Raw genomic sequence first — 24,626 nt, forward strand, 5'->3', positions numbered from 1 at the left:
TACACAAAATCAAGAGACACGGGAGTGTGTTTATTAGTATCAGACTGCTTGGCCTAATGTGGAGGTAGAATGGATTGTAGGTTCTACAAATCTCATTGTTTGAATCATTTCTAATCCCCTTTATTTATTATTTCTCTATACCTTTTTCCCGCCTACCATCCCCACCCTAATTGGAGTAAACTAGTGGACAAGAATGCTTCTACTGCTACTTCCAGCTATTTCACTCACATCTACATTAACTGCAGTTAAATAATATATTCCCAATTTATTCTTTCTTTAGGTACTGTACTAGATTTTCACCCAGGGAGACCAATAAACCATTCATTCCCCATAACTCCTACCCTCCGATGACCACACATTAACCCCACTTTCCCAGTATATTGCTATTTTGCTATTTCCTTTTGCAATACAACCCTCAATTTTACTATGATTTACATTTACATTACATTTAAGTCATTTAGCAGACTATGATGTCTTACAATGGTCCTGAACCTGCCTATTTGTAACATTTCTACCAATATTGCCCTAAAAATAAATAATTTATCCAAGAGAATAATTATATTTTTCTATTGAATTATCATGGTTTTTTTTCAGATCCAGTGATCAGATTTTCAGTGTTTTTGCAGGTCCATCTGAACCCTGATATTATGACGTAACAACCATTCCTGGACCTGACTCCAAAAGTGACTGTTCTATTGATTCTGTTTCCTCGTGGCAGAGTCTGCACAGGGCTGACTGTTCTATTGATTCTGTTTCATCGTGGCAGAGTCTGCACTGGGCTGACTGTTCTATTGATTCTGTTTCCTCATGGCAGAGTCTGCAATGGGCTGACTGTTCTATTGATTCTGTTTCCTCGTGGCAGAGTCTGCACAGGGCTGACTGTTCTATTGATTCTGTTTCATCGTGGCAGAGTCTGCACTGGGCTGACTGTTCTATTGATTCTGTTTCCTCGTGGCAGAGTCTGCACTGGGCTGACTGTTCTATTGATTCTGTTTCCTCGTGACAGAGTCTGCACTGGGCATCAAAAACCTGTTCCCAACTGACTTGAATTTGATATGGTATTGCCGTCAAACCTTTTGACTTTAAGTGATTTTTCGATTCATACTAATCATTAAGCCATTTATGATTTTTAATGGCAGACAAATTATTTAATTACATTCAGCTTTCTTTATAAACGTCCACTTTATTTCAGCAGCTTAGTTCTGTTAAACTGGCACCAATGGATCAAATTGCATAGGCATACTTCCTCTTACTTCAGTCAAAATGAAGTCAGTAGAGACAAAATGAATAGGCAGTAGTAGACATTGCTGCAATAGTCGACATGAGTGTGTGTCCTGGAGGCTAGTGTGACGTTGGTTTCTTCTCCGGCAATAATGGGGGCATGGGAGAGCATGAGCTGCAGAATAGTCTGATGACTATCACACACACAGCCTCCCCTAAGTGGTACAGCATGGTCATGCCTGATACACATCAATAACCCAAGGAATTATGTGAAACCTTTCATAATGTGAATTCCCATTTCTCTGATCGCATTTTCAGTTTCTCCTCACATGTTGAGCCTCAGGGATCACCTCCAAGGCACTTAACCCTAATTACTCCTGTAAAATGCTCATGATAAACGCGTCTGCTAAATGACTAAAATGTGACACAAACACACACACACACACACACATTCTTTCAATTCCACCCAATACAGACAATTCAATTGTGTCACTAATAAAGAATTAAGCCAAGACAACAAACTATTATCAATTAAAAATGTTTATTATTTTTTGGTTTTTGTAGTAGTTTCAAAGTATATTTTCACACGTAAACTTAATAGACCCCACACAGTGTTTAAAAAAATGATTTACACTTGCCTAGGATTCTCAACTGCTTGGGTAGTGGGAGGGTTCCCTCCCTCGCCTGATGTACCTCACCAGGAATTGTACAGTACATGATCAAACACAAATGTAAAAAAAAAAAAAAAACATCTTAGATGTACTCTTTCGTACTATTACTGAGACATCAAGTCTCTCAGGGATTTCTCTCTGAGTTCCAATGGCACCTTCCTTCTATTTGTTCTTTCTTTCAAGATAAATTTATGTTTTGTTGTTGTCTGTGTGTGACTAGCATTGCCTAGAAGAACACTGGAAGATATTCCACAGATCATCATGATAAAAACACACATTTATTTATGGTACATCCTTAGTCCCACCTTTGTTCAGGCCTTCAGCAAAAACGATGAAAAAAAAGAGAACTCGTGGCACCATTATGAAACCATACAGTTGCATGCATAATTGTCAGTGAGCTAGGGTGTGACGAGACCCACTCCCTGGACAGTAGCCCTTCCGCAGGGTCATTGGACAGGGGGCATGGGTCCAGTGTAACGACAGTTTGGGGTGGGATATGGGGTTCAGGGTCACTCCCTTCCGGAACAGCAGCCCGGTGTGATGGTAGATACAGAAGACGGCGGCTAAGGTTTGGAAGGGTGTTGAGGCGGTCCAGGGTTAATGGACATAGGGTAGGGGTGGGGCTAGGAGACCCAGTCCTTGACTTCTAGGCCCTCTGTGTGTGCTGGCCTGAGGTGCTACCCTGTTATAATCTCGACCCGGCACGGCCAGACGAGGACTGGTCACCCCTCAGAGCATGGTTCCTCACTAGGTTTCTTTCTAGGTTCATTCCATTCTAGGGCGTTTTTTCTAGCCACCGTGCTTCTACATCTGCATTGCTTGATGTTTGGGGTTTTAGGCTGGGTTTCTGTATAGCACTTTGTGACATCGGCAGATGTAAAAAGGGCTTTATAAATTAATTTGATTGATTGATTGATTGATTGATCCAGTGGGAGGAGGTTGAATGGTGGATGCAGTAGGAGTCCTCAGAGCTAGCAGCAGCCTGGCTTGCTCTCAGCAGCCACCGTCTCCTGGTCAAGCTTGATGGGGTCCCCGTTGCTCTCCTCGTATGGCAGGCCCTTGTCATTCAGCAGGATGTTCTCCACCAGGAACCGAGCTGCCTCGTCCACGTTGATGTTGTCCTGGAAAAGGTGAAACAACAACAGGCTTAAGGTTAAAGGTCACATCAATTCAATATGAATACAGTTGCTGAGGATATTGGTTTAGGCAGTTAACTAATGAGGAGCAACATTGGTGAAACAGGTCTGGGCACATTCCATTTGTCACACAGAACAATAGTCTATAAAAAAAGATAACCCACTGGTATTTCATCCACCTCTCTCTTCTATGCAAGCACCAGAGGTTGTGTTATCCTCAGTTGTCAACTCAAGAGGACCTTTCCTATAGCCATGGCCCGTGACTAGGCTTCCAACATTAGCAGTCTGGCTAATATTCTTTCATGACTCTGCTACAGCTCTTTAGACTACTTCATATAGACAGCTGAGTGGCATCAGAGAGCGGGCCTTGAAAACAGCAGCCATCACTCATTTTGTCATTTCGCACCTCAGCAGCCAAGTGCAGCACAGCACAAAGCTGTCATCCCTCCTTTTGGAGGGGTTATGAATATTAATGCGTCTTCTCCAGGCCTCGACTGCTGCTAAGACATTCACAAAGTGACACTTCAGAGAAACGGCCAGGGCACCTTGGGAGCAGTGAAACTCAGGGTGAGTGTACGACTGGACAACAAGTGTATCAAAGCTGCATCAAACAGGAATGAAGGGTCAAATATGATGGAGCATGGCATCAAACACAAAGTCCAATTATGAATGCAGATGAGATTTCAACTAAAATACTATTTGAGAATAAACTTCTCTTTGTGTTGTGATGAGAGGTCATCACTTCCACAGCAAACAGCTGTAGGCTACATCAGACTTATGGCATGGGAGGAATCTGGTGTGTGAACAAATAAGGAAATCTAAATCCAATTAAAGTCCAATCCAAATCAGCAGACAGTGTTTCTCTCAAGGAATGGATAGGCCTACATACACAGTGTACAAAACATTATGAACACCTGCTCTTACCATGAGACTGACCAGGTGAATCCAGGTGAAAGCCATCATCCCTTAATGATGTCACATTTTAAATCAACTTCAAAATCAGTGTTGATGAATGGAAGGAGACGGGTTAAAGAAGGATTTTTAAGTCTTGATACAATTGAGTGGCATTCAGAGTGTGAACGGGCAAGACAAAATATTTAAGTGCCTTTGAATGGGGTATGGTAGTAGGAGCCAGGCACACCGGTTTGTGTTAAGAACTGCAACGCTGCTGGGTTTTTTACACAACAGTTTCCCGTGTCTATCAAGAATGGTCCACCACCCATAGGACATCCAACTAGACACAACTGTGGGAAACATTGGAAACATTGGAGTCCACATGGCCCAGCGTCCAGGGAGGAGTTGTGACAAAATGAGAAAAAAAATCCAGAAAATCACATTGTAGGATTTGTAATGAATTTATTTGCAAATTATGGTGGAAAATAAGTATTTGGTCACCTACAAACAAGCAAGATATCTGGCTCTCACACACCTGTAACTTCTTCTTTACGAGGCTCCTCTGTCCTCCACTCATTACCTGTATTAATGGCACCTGTTTGAACTTGTTATCAGTATAAAAGACACCTGTCCACAACCTCAAACAGTCACACTCCAAACTCCACTATGGCCAAGACCAAAGAGCTGTCAAAGGACAGCAGAAACAACATTGTAGACCTGCACCAGGCTGGGAAGACTGAATCTGCAATAGGTAAGCAGCTTGGTTTGAAGAAATCAACTCTGGGAGCAATTATTAGGAAATGGAAGACATACAAGACCACTGATAATCTACCTCCTTCCATCAGCAAGGGCATTGAAGATGAAACGTGGCTGGGTCTTTCAGCATGACAATGATCCCAAACACACCGCCCGGGCAACGAAGGAGTGGCTTCGTAAGAAGCATTTCAAGGTCCTGGAGTGGCCTAGCCAGTCTCCAGATCTCAACCCTATAGAAAATCTTTGGAGGGAGTTGAAAGTCCGTGTTGCCCAGCAACAGCCCCAAAACATCACTGCTCTAGAGGAGATCTGCATGGAGGAATGGGCCAAAATACCAGCAACAGTGTGTGAAAACCTTGTGAAGACTTCCAGAAAACGTTTGACCTCTGTTATATACCCTTTGTTGGCAATGACAAAGTATTGAGATCAACTTTTGTTATTGACCAAATACTTATTTTACAACATAATTTGCAAATAAATTCATTAACAATCCTACAATGTGATTTTCTGGATTTTTTCTCTCATTTTGTCTGTCATAGTTGAAGTGTACCTATGATGAAAATTACAGGCTCCACTGTATATATAGGCCATGTAAAAACCCAAACTCGTCCGTGCATCAATATCGATAGATCGTAAAATACAGTATACTGCCCAGCCCTAGTGGTTCAGCACAAATTAAAACAGACATGTCTATAAAACACACATGTCGTACTTGCGCCCACACACACACAGCTCCATGCCAACCATCTGAGTTACAGCCTCTAATGGAGTCATTTATCTCAGGAACATGTGCTGGTGCATGCTGGGTACTGGCACACCTGTCACTCACATGAACTCACACACACATACTTATGCACAGCTGCAAATGATGACAGAAAAGGGAATTCAGCAGCAGGGACATTTTGTATTTCACGAAGCCTGAGATTCCCTGGAGGCTCATGTTTGCCATTCTGTTCAACTGTTAGAAGTGCTCACTGCATACAATCCCACAGAACACACACACACACACACACACACACACACACACACACACACACACACACACACACACACACACACACACACACACCTCAAGGCTCTAAACAGACATATATAAAGTATTTCTCGCAATGTAGGTTATGAGGTTATCCTAGAAGAAATAACACAGGAAATCCCATGTAGCTCAGTTGGTAGAGCATGGTCCTTGCAATGTGGGTTTGATTCCCAAGGGGGACCAGTATGAAAATGTATCCACTCAAGTCGCTCTGGAAAAGAGTGTCTGCTAAATCACAATAATGTCAAATGAAATCAAGTTTTCAAAGCAGGGAACCTTCTACAGTACTTCAATATGTGACCGTCAAGGTGTTGCAACTATATGGATTGTGCCCCATGATTCAGCACACGATAGCCTACTGTGTAATGAATGTATATGTATGAGGGTGGATTATCTCTTGATTCTGCAACGCACAGATAACTGCCACACTTTGGTTTCTAGTGGCACACTTCAGCTATAATCAATCAAAGGACATGTCTAAGCACCAACAGGTCTAACAGCACAGGATTAGAGCTGGGAAACGCTGTGGGCGTCATAACCTCAAAGCTGATCGGGACACTGAGTGTGTGGGGTTCTAAAGGGTATACCTGTGAGCTTTCCATGGGCTGGGGAACGGGGATGTCACTGAGATGTGGGTGAGTGTGCCATTATCCAACCAAAACTCTCAACTGTTTAAACATAACTTGCCCAAACACATTGAGTGAATGGTGCTAGTGTGTGGACATGGACACTACAGGAGATCACAAGTGAGAGCTAACTGTAATTTCCGCAGGGACTAGAGGTGGCATCAGAATTGCGGTGACAAGCAGAAACTTAAAGAACTCCCGGTGAACTGAGGCACACACACAGTCCACAGCTTCATGACAACAGGGCCCCATTGACCTCATTTTCACATAGATCGGGAGCAATTTCCACACACACAATACTCACACAGTGTGTGTTTGTGCATACTAGGACTTTCCCAGACTAAAAATTAAATTGGTCGACTGAAATTCATCCTGTTCTTTTGACCAATCGACCAAATGTTTAAACATATTTTTCCATATATAGACAGATACACCCTGTGTTTAAAAAAAATCAACTAAATATGCACTGAGCTTGTCTGATTCTTTATGCACACTGTTTGATTAAATAATTAAGACACACAAATGACTCACTGGTAACAGCGCGATGGTCACACAGTGAGTGCATGTGGGAGTGGTGGACATTGTCTCGCTCTTCTCCCAAATGCAGCGAGAAAGCACCACAGCAAGTGCTTATTAAATATGTGTACCAGAGAGTCTGTTCTAACGAAGAAAAATAATTATATATATATATATACACACAGTTGAAGCTCGGAAGTTTAGTTTACATGCACTTAGGTTGGAGTCATTAACATCGTTTTTCAACCACTCCACAAATTTCTTGTGAACAAACTATCGTTTTGGAAAGTCAGTTGGGACATCTACTGTGTGCATGACACAAGTACTTTTCCAACAATTGTTTACAGACAGATTATTTCACTGTATCACAATTCCAGTGGGTCAGAAGTTTACATACACTAAGTTGACTGTGCCTTTAAACAGCTTGGAAAATTCCAGAAAATTATGTCATGGCTTTAGAAGCTACTGTAGGCTAACTGACATCATTTGAGTCAGATGTAGGTGTACCTGTGGATGTACTTCAAGACCTACCTTCAAACTCAGTGCCTCTTTGCTTGACATCATGGGAAAATCAAAGACCTCAGGAAAAAAAAGTCTGGTTCATCCTTGGGAGCAATTTCCAAACGCTGAAGGTACCACGTTCATCTGTACAAACAATAGTACGCAAGTACAAACACCATGGGATCACGCAGATGTCATACAGCAAAGTACCTTGTGAAGATGCTGGAGAAAACATCTATATCCACAGTAAAACGAGTCCTATATAGACATAACCTGAAAGGCCGCTCAGCAAGGAAGAAGCCACTACTCCAAAACCGACACAAAAAAGCTAGACTATGGTTTGCAACTGCACATGGGGACAAATATCATACTTTTTGGAGAAATGTCCTCTGGTCTGATGAAACAAAAATAGAACTGTTTGGCCATAATGACCATCGTTATGTTTGGAGGAAAAAGGGGGAGGCTTGCAAGCCGAAGAACCCTATCCCAACCGTGAAGCACGGGGGTGGCAGCATCATGTTGTGGGGGTGCTTTGCTGCAGGAGAGACTGTTGCACTTCACAAAATAGATGGCATCATGAGGAAGTAAAATTATGTGGATATATAGCAACATCTCAAGACATCAGTCAGGAAGTTAAAGCTTGGTCGCAAATGGGTCTTCCAAATAGACAATGACCCCAAGCATACTTCCAAAGCCCTGACCTCAATCCCATAGAAAATCTGTGGGCAGAACTGAAAAAGCATGTGCGAGGAAGGAGGCATACAAACCTGACTCAGTTACACCAGCTCTGTCTGGAGGAATTGGCCAAAATTCACCCAACTTATTGTGGGAAGCTTGTGGAAGGCTACCCGAAATGTTTGACCCAAATTAAACAATTTAACGGCAATGCTACCAAATACTAATTGAGTGTATGTAAACTTCTGACCCACTGGGAATGTGATGAAAGAAATAAAATAAATCATTCTCTCTACAATTATTTTGACGTTTCACATTCTTCAAATAAAGTGGTGATCCTAACTGACCTAAGATTTTTACTAGGATTAAATGGAATTGTGAAAAACTGAGTTGAAATGTATTTGGCTATTGTGAATGTAAACTTCAGACTTCAACTGTATATATGGATGACTTATAAAGCCAGGGCCATTTAATAGTTGGGCTATTGATTATAGACGTAATTTAGATGGGGTCGACCAACAGCCTATCGACCCAACAATCGATCAGTCCACTAATATGGGGTAAACTCTAGTGCATACATATTGTAATACATATTCCTGTGGTGTCTCCACACGTCTCTCTATGAAACATAACTACCACCTAAACGAGACCCAGTGCCGCAGGAGGTAAGGGTGATGCCTGAAAAATCGGAATACCAAAAAATAAATATTTTGTATTATTATTCTGATTTTGAAAAAAACAAAAAACAGAAGTAGTGCACTGGGCCTTTAATAGTCCTCCCGGGTGGCGCAGTGGTTAAGGGCGCTGTATTGCAGCGCCAGCTGTGCCATCAGAGTCCCAGGCTCTGTCGTAACCGGCCGCGACCGGGAGGTCCGTGGGGCGACGCACAATTGGCCTAGCGTCGTCCGGGTTAGGGAGGGCTTGGTCGGTAGGAATATACTTGTCTCATCGCGCACCAGCGACTCCTGTGGCGGGCCGGGCGCTCCTGTGGCTTCCGGGTTGGATGCGCGCGGTGTTAAGAAGCAGTACAGCTGCTTGGGTTGTGTATCGGAGGACGCATGACTTTCAACCTTCGTCTCTCCCGAGCCCGTACGGGAGTTGTAGCGATGAGACAAGATAGTAGCTACTACAACAATTGGATACCACGAAATTGGGGAGGAAAAAGGGGTAAAACATTTTTTTATTATTATTATTATTTTTTAATTGTCCGGTATAAATGGACTGATATAGCAGTCTGCAGCGCTGGCAAATCCACCCCCCTTTAAAAAAAAATGTGAATATTCGCAGCACCCCACTTCCAAACTACTCCCCGCGGCTATGATCCTTAATATTATAAATGTCATTCTGAATTTCTCGCTAAAGACCTCACTGAACATACTCCAATAAAAGCTCAAAACTGTTCAACAAAAGAGCCTGTAAACAAAGCAGAGATAGTTTTCAGATGAGGATAAGCATTCAATTGAAGGCATTTAACAGATCTTGGAATGGAAATGAAGACCGCAGCCGTTATCGTTGTGATTGCGACCCTGGCTGGAATTGCTTGACGAGCATGCCCCTCTCTGACCTAACTAATAGTGCTCCGAGTGACAGAGGGATATGCTTGTGTTTTCCCACTCTGCTCTTTGTAACAACACAGCACAAATAATTAGATTTCGCAGCACGAGGAGCACTGCTAACTAAAGTTCTGATTTAACTCCCCCAAGTCAGGCCTTCACTTTTATTACATTACCCGTTCATGCTATTTCTGCCCTCCTTTTGATTTCCATTCATTAAATCTATTCATCTGTTTGACGTGGAGCAACAAAAAAAACAGAATGTAACGTGTGTGTGAAACGTGATTTAAAGATAATCGGCAAGCCGTGGTGAATCGACCATGCAACTCGACCTGAATGCACCGGTTTACCCTTAATACGCTGAGCTATGTCAGCCATCTTAAACACGTGGCATAAAATGGGCAATGTGCTACTTCTGAGCTGATCTGAGTCAAATGTTTGTCATTGTTTGTTGACAATTGTGTTTTATTTATTATTTACTGAAAAGCAACCTGTAAAACATTAGGAACCAACTTTACAAACAAAAACCTACATTTACCTTCAGTTCAAGCTGAATACAAAAGCCTAATGCACACACTAACTATACTATTATCTGTAGTGTGGTTGTCGCTAATGCTTTATGATTAGGGGAGAGCGAATAGCAAAACAGCAACACGCTGTTATACTCTTATGGTGTAGGCCTAGTGTATGTGTGTGTGTGTGTGTGTGTCTGTCTCTCTCTCACCATGGCCGAGGTCTCAAACCAGCCCAGGAAGCCAGTCTCTTTACAGAAGTTGTCCATGAGGGAAGTGTTTTTGGAGCTCTCTTTCTTCTGATCACACTTATTGGCAAGCAGCACCGAGGGTATAGGGCTCCCATTGGCCAGTTTCACCTTGCTATCCAAGTCGTGCTTCCATTTGGACACTGCCTCGAAAGTGGAGCCCCTCGTCACGTCAAACACCACGAATGCCCCCACCGCCTCCTTGTAGTACACCCGTGTCATGTTCCCGAATCGCTCCTGGCCTGAATGGGGGACATGAAAGGAATGTGATCAGTAACTCAATGGTACAGTACACAATGCAACCTTGTAGGTCTAGTAGTATTTATGGAGTTAGTAAACAGAAGGCTGTTGGTTTAAATGCTCAATGAGTGATGTACACAATGTAGACAATGTACACAATGTAGATATTCAGCTACTGCCCCAAAATAACACATCAGCCAGGGTCCAAGGAAAAACAACACATCTTGATGTACAAAACATTGAAGTAGGCCTATAGGATAGGGATGACAGCAAGTAAGCCTTTGAGTGTTGCTAATGCGACATCAAAGCAGGGCCTGTTCCCTCCGTACTCACACAGGCAAACCTGTGAGAGGATATTCCACTGGTCCTATAAGCCAGGGCAGTGAGCACGCAACAAGGACCACCTCCGATATTACTCCAATAAATATCTCACCAGACTCACATTAAAAGGTGCCAGTTTGGGGAGAATTAGCCCCGTTTACCAATAATGATTTAGACGTGGATATCAAACTGAGTGAGGGTTCTCAACAGTGTTTCACAAAGGCAAAAGTCTCTCAGTCAAAGAGACCACCTCCGATATTACTCCAATAAATATCTCACCAGACTCACATTAAAAGGTGCCAGTTTGGGGAGAATTAGCCCCGTTTACCAATAATGATTTAGACGTGGATATCAAACTGAGTGAGGGTTCTCAACAGTGTTTCACAAAGGCAAAAGTCTCTCAGTCAAAGAGAAGTTTTAATAGTCTTAATGCATCATTTAGAGTGTAAGAGTGGTATTTTCCCCTTCATTGTGGGGAAATATGATGAAAACGGATCTTGACCCACTTTTTCCTCACTCTAATCCAAGAAGACAAGCCTAGAAAGATATCTGCCTCCTCGATAATGAACCCATTCTCTCTAGAAATCTCGAGTGCTGCTTTGAAGTCAAAGCAAGGGGAATTACCACTGGGATCTGGGGTGCCGGCATCAATTAAAAATGTTGTTACCAAATCGATAACGGAATCCCCCATCCCAAAAACGGAATTTCGGCAATTGAATTGTCTAGAATGGGAAATTATAGTCGTCACAAACCACAGTTGGGTTCACAAGTTTGGACAGCGCAGTACAGCACAGTAGAGTATAGCACAGAAAAGTAGAGTATAGTTCATTACAGTACAAAAACAGAGTAAATGTAGAGTTCAGTATATAGTAGAGGACACTAGAGTTGAGTATACTACAATGTACTTTGATGCCCAAACTTCTGAAACATAGAACTCTATGCTAGGTTCAGATTTGGTCCGGTCCAACAAAATTTGTTCTTGTTTGGGGTCAGAGCTCATTAGAATAATAGCCCGTGATTAGAATAATAGAATAATACCCAAAGATGCAAAGGAGGATATTGTACATTTATACCTTTGTGTACCTATTTAGGTTACATCACCATGAAGAGAATGACATTCATATTATTTTCTGGGTAGGACAGTTCAGGGACCCATGATGAAATTCCGTTACCGGGTGTAAATCCACCCACTTACTGTAGTTCAATAACCAAGAGATTATTTCAAAGTGGATGTGTCATATCATAGCTGAGCCCTCATTCTTTCTGCATACATCGTGGTGTTTTTGGAAAACGAGACAAAAAACTGAGGGAGATGTTACCAAAACTCTATTACCAAACTCAGCATTCTAATAGATATGTTTTTGTAAAATGTTCTGTGTAAATTGTTGTTAAGTCCTTGTGCATAGAGTTGTACGGTTTGTTAAACTTTGAAATCAACGGTCTTCATTTACAACTGCGACCTGGCCAAGATAAAGCAAAGCAGTTCGACAAAAACAACACACTCTGCGTGCAATGAACGCAAGAGAAGTGACACAATTTCACCTGGTTAATATTGCCTGCTAACCTGGATTTCTTTTAGCTAAATATGCAGGTTTCAAAATATATACTTCTGTGTATTGATTTTAAGAAAGGCATTGATGTTTATGGTTAGGTACACGTTGGAGCAACGACAGTCCTTTTTTCGCGAATGCGCACCGCATCGATTATATGCAACGCAGGACACGCTAGATAAACTAGTAATATCATCAACCATGTGTAGTTATAACTAGTGATTATGATTGATTGATTGATTGTATTTTTAGAAGATAAGTTTAATGCTAGCTAGCAACTTACCGTGGCTTCTTACAGCATTCGCGTAACAGGCAGGCTCCTCGTGAGGCAGGTGGTTAGAGCGTTGGACTAGTTAACTGTAAGGATGCAAGATTGAATCCCTGAGCTGACAAGGAAAAAAATGTTGTTCTGCCCCTGAACAAGGCAGTCATTGAAAATAAGAATGTGTTCTTAACTGACTTGCCTAGTTAAATAAAGGTGTAAAAGGAAAAATTAAAATAAAAAAATAAAATAAAAATTGCATCCAGAAATACTGATTTCCGATTGTTATGAAAACTTGAAATCGTCCCTAATTAATCGGCCATTACGATTAATCGGTCGACCTCTACCTCAAATACAACTAAAACTGCAAATTCTATTTGACAAGTTAAATAGAATGGATATCATGCTTTAAAGCATTTCATCTGTATGTCTTGCAATCTGGTGGGAAAATTCCAACACAATTGACCCTAACAATTTTACATTTCCCTGAAAGGTCCATTGAATTACAGTAATGAGCACTGGACAAAACCTTGAGAGGAACCAGATTCTGGTGGAGCCCCATCTTCCAAAAATAATTCCCAGGACAAGAGTTTATTGAACCTTCAAGACTGCTGAGGTCAATCAACCAGTGAGTGATTGTTCGCTGAGGCGCTAAGGTGAATCTTTAGGTCGGGGGTTCAATGGGAGGACCCCTGGCTGGGATCACACCCAGCCAGCCAGGCTTCTAGACTTCCGTTTTCCACTGAAAGGGTTTCAGTTCCTCACAAAATAAATGGATGTTGTTATAGCACACTTCATCCAATTAAAGAGAACTAGTTAGGAGTAGCTCACCTCACATTACAGCACCTAGTATACACTGCAGCCAAGTTGAACACGGAATACAGAGAGCAATTTCAGGAACTGTGATGGCAGTTTTCCCCCCTGAAGTTTTACTTCATTATAGGTACTTCACCCAGCCATGTATGGAAACTGAGCAGCGCGTTGCAGTGCGGGTGTCAGCGAGGGAGTGAATACACTGAGGAGCCTACAGACCTGCTCAGTAATTGCTCATAATTGAGGGTCTAAATTTAGTCTGTTTAACCCCAGGTGAACTCACTGGGGACACGGCACAGTAGGAAGGAGAGACGATCGGTTGAAATAAGGCTTTCATTTCCAGGCCTTTTGGTGCCCAGAGATTCATTAGAAGAAGTCTTAGAAGAAATAAAAACCCAGAAAAAAGAACCTCACTTTAAAAATGTTCTCCAGGCATATTTCTTGGATTTCAATAAACAGGTTCCACACAGAAACACTTAAGGCTCAGGCTCAGGCTGACGTTTGCGGGGAAATGTTTTCCAGTAAGAATCGAATGAACTGGGTAGTCAATGGAGTCAAATATTGACACAACAAGTGCTCTGATATTTTCAAAATGTCAGCTATTTGTACTGGTTATGTTGACAATGACATGAATTCTGGAGTTACTCTGGATAGGAGCATCCTTGTGGTAATGAAACTAATAAGTAGCTAGGCTATTAGGTTGTGTTAGCCAATGATTTCACCTGTAGACATAATAAGCTCCAATGTATTGGAAGCCATTGGAAATTGATCTCTTCACTGACATCCTAAAATAAGATTGTGAGCTTTGGGCTGAATATTCAGTGCCACTCAGATGGTGTGTGATTGATAAGTAAGCGTCGCTATGCTGTAGGAGTAGCCCTCACCTTCCGAGGGGAAACAGAATGAGTCGAAACGCTTCTTTCTCAATTCTGATATTTTTCCCGCTAATCTGTCTTTTGACCAAACACATCAGATCTTTTCACATGAGATATTTTTCAGAGCTGATTTGAATGGTCAAAATACCAATTAGTGAAGAAAAAAAAAGACGTGTATACATAGCCATAGAGATTGATTAAATGGATCAATTATCCCAGTACACACACACACACGCACACACACACAGGCACGTGTACAGCATCGTGATGATTGTGGTTTGTGCTGAGATGTTACGGCCATTAGAGCCATGATGAGGTTCAATGGTTAGACAACAGACGGCTTGTTATCTATTCTACTGTAACCTCCAAGGCAGTCTTGAAAAAAGGTCTAACCCCCAATGGCACATCCTCGATATAGGCAGCGATTCAACATTGTTAAGGGAGAACATGATAACACAGTGAGCTTATGGGAAGAAATACGAGTCATGTGCTGTCGTTGAGAAATTCTGTAAGCTAGCATTCCGACGAAGGGTATGAGTGTCTCACGGTGCAGGCTACAATGATGAGCCGGAGACTGTATTTTTTTATATTTTTTTTAACCTTTATTTAACTAGGCAAGTTAGTTAAGAACAAATTCTTATTTTCAATGACGGCCTAGGAACAGTGGGTTAACTGCCTGTTCAGGGGCAGAGCGACCTTGTCAGCTCGGGGATTTGAACTTGCAACCTTTCGGTTACTAGTCCAACACTCTAACCACTAAGCTACCCTGCCGCCCCAAATGACAATAAGGAGTCAAGACAGGTTGGCCATTTACTGGTAAACATGGTTCGTTTTTGTGTGTGAGATTGTCATATCGTTTTCTAATCACTGCCTGTCGTGGAATGCCAAGTATGTAAAACTAGAATATTTACAAAAACAAACAGGGAGGAGAGACGATCATTAGGGAATTCCAGTACATTTACAATTTGGCTGTCCACATTATTAATATAAAACCCCAGGCAAAATAAAATAGGAAGTATTGCTTAAGACCCTGTGAGACCACAATCAAAAAACGTATGCAATGTTACTCCAAGTACCAATGACTTTCATTGAATATATTTTAAATGCCTTTTGCTATTCCGAGAGGGAAAGAAATATTTTCTACAGATACATAATGGTTAGGGTGTCCATCTCTCTTCCCCATGGTCCTTGTGGGAGTTGTCTATGAAAGTGGGAAGAACAGATGGAAACACTGAGAAAGAGAGAAACTCTTCATCATTCTGTGCCCAAGCAACCCGAGTTTCCTCTACGGTCTCTGTCGAGATGCTAGCTGTGGGTGGGTTACCATGGAAACTGTCCAAGCTAGCCGTGGCAGCGGCAACGGAGGCACTGGTAGTCTCACCAGTCAGTTGTTAAGAGGCTTGGGGCTGTGAACCAACCTCAACAGAAGTCCATTCAAATGCTGGCCTAACGGTTCTCTGGCGGAGATACAGTAAATATGGTGGTCATTACGAGACAGCGAGGGCCAATAGAATTTTGCATCATGCAGAGTGAGTGGCAAAGGAGGAGCAGGAAAACAAAGACTATGAACATTGCCACATAATCAAATACTCTAAAAGGGACTATCCCCCCTCTTCCCCCATTATTGATTTCCTTTCTTACCTTCCCCTCTAGAGAAACATTGAGGTAGGTGGCCCTTCTCTCAGGATGCCTAAATCCTTGGCAAAAGGTGCTGGCTTACTTGCTCCACTACCACCCCATGGTTGTAATCATCCTGTCCCTGGCTCAGACAAGCCCAGATGAGCGCAGCTATTCTGGGCCAGAGGGGGCGGGCGAGGCCCAGGCCTCACGCTGACTTCCAACGTACATCCATTTTTCTACAAGGCCCTGATTACTATCATTCCATCCGAGATGGTAATCATTATGGGAGAGTAAGGACGACATTGCCTCAACGTTGGTTGGTCCATATCGTTGCCATGAGGACAGGCCCACCTACTTATTCTGCATGATTAAAAAGGCTTAAAGAACTGAACTCGAGAACCAACTTTTCGTTGAAAACGGCATATGTGACATCGATATTAGTCAAAAACAATTATTCCAGTGCCAAAATGGACTAAATGTGCAAGTAGGTACATTTTGGTCATAAAGTCAGTGTATCTTCCAAAACTTAGTTTTGTGAGATTTAAATACAAGAGTTTGGTCAGGACTTGAGGACTGGATTTTGATTTCGACAATGCCCACTAATACAGGATAAACATCTGCGGTGATTGCACTCCAATCATACCACAGGACACACTGACAGTGAGAACAACCTGCCCAGCAGATCAGATTTCATAAAACCAGTGCTTAATCTGAGCCAGATCCTGCACCTTTGAGTTTTGGACTGTTTCCTTCCGGAACCTATTTGCCACGATCTGGTGCCTATCATGTAATTTTAAAAAATATCTTCACCGTTTGTAAAAATTCAAATAAAAGAGTCTTAACTCTTGCCTCCTCTGTAATTCTCCTGCCCCCTCAAACAACGTAATGTGAAAACCTGCTGGACACTCTGAATTGATTCATGTTGGGCTGGCCCGAGTTGACGGTTTGCGCAACATTGTAGCCTCAGGACCAACGTATGCCTGTGTCTCTCACAGAACTAGAATGAGATTCACTTTCTGGGATTTCTCTTCCACTCTGTGCTCTGATAGACATGAGCCTCCAACTCAGCGTTACACTTCATGTGTTGACGTAGAATCATAGCCGCGGGACGGGTGCTGGAGGTTCTGCAGCATCCCTAATAAATTGAAATAAAATGTGCCAAAGTTATAGAATTACCGCTGTCTGTTCAGAAATAATCCACAATACCACACTAGGAGTAGGCCTATATTTTAGCCACAGAGGATCAATAGCTTTTATTTTTTAATGCCTAGCTGTGGATTGTTAAGCCCGATCACAAGGCGTAGCCGACAGTCAGGAACGTGCGGCAAATCTGTCAGTGAACAGCATTCAGACGAAACGGGCCTTTTGCAATATTTCAAATACAATCATGGGAAAACATAGGTTGGAAAGCAGAGGGCTCCTGCTAAAAAGAGAATTCTCTTATCAGTCTGTAGAATACCAACATATGTTATCAACTTCCAAATAGTCGAACAGCATCGCCGGTAAGAGTTTCACATCATTGGTTGAGTCAATGTAACTGGAAAGCATTTTTAGGACTATAATTTCCTCCTCATATTGTAGCCTACAATACGTGCCTCCACACACCTAGGCCTAGGCTGTTGATGGATTCAAGACATGGTCGTTTTTATTGATCTCAGAATCTGTTTGTCAGTGTCAAAGTAGCCTGTCATTTTGATCACTTTGTGCGTTACTAAAAAAGATTCAGCTAAAGTCTCCAGTCGTGTAAAATGACACAGAATTGCACGAAATGTGTTATAAAAAAGGCAACATTTTTCCCGGGCCCTAGGCTGCAAAAAAAAATCTCCATGTGTGCAACTTTTGTAAGACCTCTACTCTATTGCGCTATGCCACTACGGAAATGTGATGATATGCATGCAATTCTTTATTATACAGATGTTCCGGTACCTAACAGCCCCGCAGGTAACCCCCCCTCTCACGCTCCCTTTTTGTTCCGGCACCTCCTGACAGATCAAGCACCGCATAAGACAACACGTTACACATTGTTTTATTTGAGAAATACAGCACCAAAAACATTATAGCTAGATGTAAAATGGCGTGACTAAAACCTCGCCTGCAAAAACGCATTTTAATGACAGATTTCTTATCTTAGGTTCATTCTGATTATTTTCAGGAAGTGAAATTTGCTTTGTTGTAATTGTGTCTCATGGGTGACAAATCGAACCACATATTAGAAAAACACATGCGAAATTGGCGCATTCAATCGCTCTTTAAAGACTTAATGACTTGGCAATACACCTCTCACTTTCTGTCTGGTTCACTCCATTATTCCTTCTCTTCTCTGACTCCCTGTCATCCTCACCGTCTCCAGACTTGGTGTACAGGTGTGAATGATGAGTGTATTTGTGTGTGGGAGGGTGTGTGTATATTGTGTGTCATCCCCCTGTGGGGGTGAGAGTGTGTGTTTTCTCTCACAGCATCTCTAGCAATGACATCAGTAAATGTGAATGAGGAACTGTGTGTTTGTGTGTTTTGCCTTCACAGCTCCTCTGGTAGAGTGCAATACAGCTGTGAGAGACACTGTACCAGAGGAGGCTGGTGGGATGAGTTATAGGAGGATGGGCTCATTGTAATGGCTGGAATAGAATGAATGGTATAAAACATTCAACATATGAAAGCCACGTTTCCCTCCGTTCCATTTCATCCATTACAATGAGCAAGTCCTCCTATAGCTCCCCACTCCCCTGCACTGTACCATACCCACGTCGGTGTGTATCTCAACACTGTCCCAATCTCTCTCTCTCCCTCTCTGGGTTACCGATCAGAGCTAGTGACAGACATGCAGGTTGTTGCGATGGCCTGTCACAGCACTACCAGTGTGTGATGAGAACACCATCAATCAGCAGTCATCTTTCAACAGTCTTGGTGAAAACGGTGTGTCCTGTCGGTCTCTGCCTGTCTGCCACCAAAATGTGTCAGACTTGGCTTTTCAGAGTGGTTTTGCAGTTCTCTAGTCCTATATCTGGCTTCAAATTCAACCTCATTCATAGTGGATTCAACATACGTCACAACATACTTCACAAAATTCAAATCACGACAGTTATACCGTGCATGTCCTGACCCCAATCTCACAACCTCATGATGGGATATGAAGCCTCACAGACACACATAAACACAACCCTTTTAATCTCTTAAGACCCAAATCACAGAGCCCTTGCTCAGGCCCTGACTGTAACTGCTGGCTAATGACTAACTTGTAGTCTCTTTCTCAGCTGGTATGATAAGGAGTCAACTGTGTCCATACAACTGCCTGTACTCCTGCTTGGCCTAATAAAAGAACTCACATGTGCGCATACTGGAAGCCAATACTAAATGTATCCATTCATTGAGAGTCCTGTTGGCAGAAATCATTACAGTATTTTTGTCAGGGACAGGGAGAGCAGGATTTTTTGAATGAGAAAATAAATCTGATCACAATGTGATATGAGCTGTGTAGTGGTCCTGATAGGAGGCTGAGGTTAAATAAAACGTTGATATTGGTGATGAATGATAAGGAATGCTTCCCGTGAAGCATTGCACTTCCTATGCCTTTCACTAGATGTCAACAGTCTTTTGAAATTGATTCAGGCTTGTATTCTGAAAAATGAGGGAGTAAGAGCACTCTGAATGAGTGGACACTGCAGTGGCCCAAAGCTTTTTCATGCGTGAGACCGAGAGCGCGCCTTTCTTGTTTACCTTTTATATTGACAACGTTACTGTCCGGTTGAAATTTTATTGATTATTTAGGCAAAAAAAAAAAACGGAGGTTTGATTATAAACATCGTTTGACATATTTCTACGAACTTTATGGATACTATTTGGATTTTTCGTCTGCCTGTTGTGACTGCGTTTGAGCCTGTGGATTACTGAACATAACGCGCAAACAAAACTGAGGTTTTTGGATTTAAACATGGGACTTTATCGAACAAAACAAACATTTATTGAGTAAATGGGAGTCTTGTGAGTGCCACCATATGAAGATCAAAGGTAAGTGATCAATTTTATCACTATTTCTGACTTGTGTAACTCCTCTACTTGGCTGGTTACTGTTTGTAATGATTTGTCTGCTGGGCGCTGTTCTCAGATAATCGCTGGTGTGCTTTCGCCGTAAAGGCTTTTTGAAATCTGACACCATGGTTGGATTAACAAGAAGTTCATCTTTAAACCGATGTATAACACTTGTATGGTACATACATTTTTATAATGAGTATTTCTGTTTTTGTATTTGGCGCTCTGCAATTTCACTGGATGTTGGCCAGGTGGGACGGTACCGTCCCACACACCCTAATGAGGTTAAATAACTGATTAGCCTCAAAAAAATGTTTTTACAGTAGCCTCAACAGCACTCTATAGGGTAAAACCATAGTGGAAAGCAAGTTTTCATCCTCCTATGGGTACATTGCCAAGAATACAAAACATCATGGTTCATGGTTCTCACCCACTTCCATAAACTAACAAAATAATAATGACAACTTCCGGAGGACATCCTCCAACCTATCCATCAGAGCTCTTGTAGAATGAACTGACACATTGTCCACCCAATCAAGGGAGCAGCATAAGCTAAAGCTAGCTAGCACTAAATAATTGACTCAAAGAGAGAGAAAGACAAGTTAATGTCTTACAAAATGAAGGAGAAGCAACAGAGAGATAGCCAGCTATGTTTCATAGTATATTTATTCTTTTCACTTTCACTTTCACTCAGTTGAAGTCGGAAGTTTACATACACTTAGGTTGGAGTCATTGAAGCTAGTTTTTCAACCACTCCACAAATTTCTTGTTAACAAACTAGTTTTGGCAAGTTGGTTGGGACATCTACTGTGTGCATGACAAGTAATTTTTCCAACATTTGTTTACAGACAGATTATTTCACTTATAATTCACTGTATCACAATTCCAGTGGGTCAGAAGTGTACATACACTAACACAGAAACCAAACCAAACTATCATGCATAAATGTATTTTGTCCTACCACACCAAACGCGAGCAGGTTAAAATATCAAAACAAACTCTGAACCAATTACATTAATTTGGGGACAGGTCAAAAAGCATTAAACATTTATGGCAATTTAGCTAGTTAGCTTGCACTTGCTAGGTAATTCATCCAATTTAGCTAGCTTGCTTTTGCTAGCTAATTTGTCCTGGGATATAAACATTGAGTTGTTATTTTACCTGAAATGCACAAGGTCCTCTACTCCGACAATTAATACACACATAAAACGTTCAACCAAATAATTTCTAGTCATCTCTCCTCCTTCTAGGCTTTTCTTCTCTTGACTTTATATTGCGAATGGCAACTTTCGCAAATTAGGTGCATACCGGCCACTGACCTCGTTCGTCACCCACGTGGGTATAACCAATGAGATGGCACGTGGGTACCTGCTTCTATAAACCAATGACGAGATGGGTGGACTTGCAGCGCGATCTGCATCACAAATAGAACTGACTTCTATTTTAGCCCTTGGCAACGCAGATGCTCGTTAGTGAGCGCGAGCAGTGTGGGTGCAATAATTGAATAATATAGATTTCTACATTTATTTTGCAACACGAGCGGTGTAGTCAGCCTGTTAGTTAACTGAGCCTTTAAAAAGCTTGGAAAATTCCAGAAAATTATGTCATGGCTTTAGAAGCTTCTGATAGGCTAATTGACATTTTAGTCAATTGGAGGTGTACCTGTGGATGTATTTCAAGGCCTACCTTCAAACTCAGTGCCTCTTTGCTTGACATCATGGGAAAATCAAAAGAAATCAGCCAAGACCTCAGAAAAAATTGGAGACCTCCACAAGTCTGGCTCATCCTTGGGAGCAATTTCCAAACAACTGAAGGTACCACGTTCATCTGTACAAACAATAGTACGCAATTATAAACACCATGGGACCACGCAGCCGTCATACCGCTCAAGAAGGAGACGTGTTCTGTCTCCTGGAGATGAACGTACTTTGGTATGAAAATCAATACCAGAAAAACAGCAAAGGACCTCGTGAAGATGCCGGAGGAAACAGGTACAAGAGTATCTATATGCACAGTAAAACAAGTCCTATATCGACATCACCTGACAGGCCGCTCAGCAAGGAAGAAGCCACTGCTCCAAAACCAACATAAAAAAGCCAGACTGCGTACTTTTTGGAGAAATGTCCTCTGGTCTGATGAAACAAAAACAGAACTGTTTGGCCATAATGACCATTGTTATGTTTGGAGGAAAAAGGGGGAGGCTTGCAACCCGAAGAACACCATCCCAACCCTGAAGCACGGGGGTGGCAGCATCATGTTGTGGGGGTGCTTTGCAGGCAGGAGGGAATGGTGCCCTTCACAAAATAGATGGCATTATGAGGAAGTAAAATGATGTGGAAATATTGAAGCAACATCTCAAGACATCAGTCAGGAAGTTAAAGCTAGGTCGCAAATGGATCTTCCAAATGGACAATGACCCCAAGCATACTTCCAAAGTTTTGGCAAAATGGCTTCAGGACAACAAAGTCAAGGTATTGGAGTGGCCATCATAAAGCCCTGACCTCAATCCTATAGAAAATTTGTGGGCAGAACTGGAAAAGCATGTGCGAGCAAGGAGGCCTACAAACCTGACTCAGTTACACCAGCTCTGTCAGGAGGAATGTAAACTTCTGACCCACTGGGAATGTGATGATTCTGACATTTCACATCCTTAAAATAAAAGTGGCGATCCTATCTGACCTAAGACCGGGAATTTTTACTAGGATTAAATGTCAGCAATTGTGAAAAACTAAGTCTAAATGCATTTGGCTAAGGTGTATGTAAACTTCCGATTTCAACTGTAGCTAGTGAATGCAGCTAGCTAGTTTACCCTATGCAAACACAAATCCAATCAAATTTTGGCTCAAACAGAGAGGGATGCTATGTTAGCTAGCTGGCTATGGCTATCGAACACTGGAACACTTCCAAGTCAAGGTAAGCGTTTGGTTTTGTTAATATATTGTCACTGGGGCCAGCCGGTGTAACAGCTAATATGCTTGCTGACTGTACTGCAACATTGTAGTGGGTTTACTAACGCGTTCGTTCTATTAGCTATGTTGACTATGACGTTAGCTAATATGGTGACAACGATGTAGACTTGTGTAGTGGTTAGCGGTTATGATATGAAGGTTTGGCTTGGAAAGGTTTTTGTGCCTGGTCACAGACAGCTGACATGTTGTGCACTGCAGTCTTCAAGCGAAGGGAAGAGGTGAGAGCACGTAGATGCAAGATATAATTATGCAAGGAGCAAAATTATCATGCTGTTTGTATGTGGCTGCTATAAAAGTGAACTGTGTTTGAGTGTAATCAAGTAAACGGAAGCAAACTGAACGGGATAAAAATACCTGAATTTGTCCAATAGGAACTCTCATTTGCAACTGTTGGACTAATGATTACACCCTAGATCAGCTAGTTGCAGAAAAGAGAGTGCAACTGTATTGAATGTGTCACGATCTGTCACCTTGATTGCTCAAATTTCTCTTCAAATTTGCACCTACTTTGTAAACTTTCATTCATAGGCTAGGTTGTAGCAACCTCATGATGGTTATATGGAAAATTAGAGTATTAATGTAGTAGCCTTAACCTATCGATGTTAATGGAATATGAATGAGCCATCCAATATGCTGTAGTAGAAAGACAATGCTCATTTAAAAAAATTGCATCACCGACCAGCCACGTGCTGGCAAGCATGACTAAGTTTGGAAAACATCCCACAAACTAGATTGTAGGCTATTATTGAGAGACAGTAGGACATACTTTCTGGTCTGGCATAACCAACTGTAACTCAAGATGTGGGAATGAGATGACAATGGACTGACGTTCGATTATCGACAGACTCACTCCCCACAGGGCGGGTGATCGAGCGACCCGCCCATTACCTACATTGTTTTATGTTGGTTACCCTGATCATAACACCGGGGAAACAGACCAAACAGGTATTTTCACATAAATATGCACGTGCCCCTGTGTACATGGTATGAAGCCCACGTATGTAAAAATTTTAATAAATATACATAATTACAAAAGTCCTGTGCAGTCGTGTAAACACGTGTGCAATTCAAAGCTTCCCCTCTAGAATTGCGCAGTCACCACAATCGAGCACTTTTCAGAAAGTGGACAGGCTACTTTCACCAAGCAATGCATAGCATAGGGTAAGCCTATTTGTAGCATCTCAGTAGTCTTGATATGTAGAAAATGTGCATCCATCGATCTTACCTGCGATATCCCATAGTTGTAACCTCACCAGCGTGTTGCTGTCCCAGTTGATAACTTTGAGCGCAAAATCGACCCCAATAGTCGCTCTGTAGTGTTGGGAAAATAACTGATGGACGTATCTTTTGATGATGCTGGTTTTCCCCACACCCAACTCCCCGATGACAAGGACTTTGAACAAGTATTCCTTGCACTCCGATACCGATCCGCCCGCCATAGTTTGAAAGTCCGAATGACAGTGATTTTTTTCAAATTCAACACCTTGTTTTTCTCTCACAGGATGAGGCAATCTGAAACTGTTTCTGTGCTGTTTGGAAATATGGTAACTAACTACAATAGAAAATGCTCTACTTCCCTCCCCCCCTTGTTCAAAAACACATCATATG

At 42.0% G+C, this 24,626-nt stretch overlaps 1 protein-coding gene across 1 annotated transcript; it reads right to left on the bottom strand.

The window, feature by feature from the left end:
• Window positions 1-1,743: 1,743 nt before the first annotated feature.
• Window positions 1,744-24,595, bottom strand: LOC118398377 (ras-related protein Rab-32-like). Its single transcript, XM_035793652.2, has 3 exons — window positions 24,244-24,595; window positions 10,307-10,584; window positions 1,744-3,013 (listed from the first exon to the last, which is right to left on the bottom strand). Exons 1-3 carry the CDS (start codon window positions 24,455-24,457, stop codon window positions 2,864-2,866), a joined length of 642 nt encoding a protein of 213 aa, XP_035649545.1. The 5' UTR covers window positions 24,458-24,595; the 3' UTR covers window positions 1,744-2,863.
• Between the last annotated feature and the right edge of the window lie 31 nt (window positions 24,596-24,626).

This window comes from Oncorhynchus keta, chromosome 19 (assembly GCF_023373465.1).
Source record: "Oncorhynchus keta strain PuntledgeMale-10-30-2019 chromosome 19, Oket_V2, whole genome shotgun sequence".
NCBI lineage: Eukaryota > Metazoa > Chordata > Actinopteri > Salmoniformes > Salmonidae > Oncorhynchus > Oncorhynchus keta.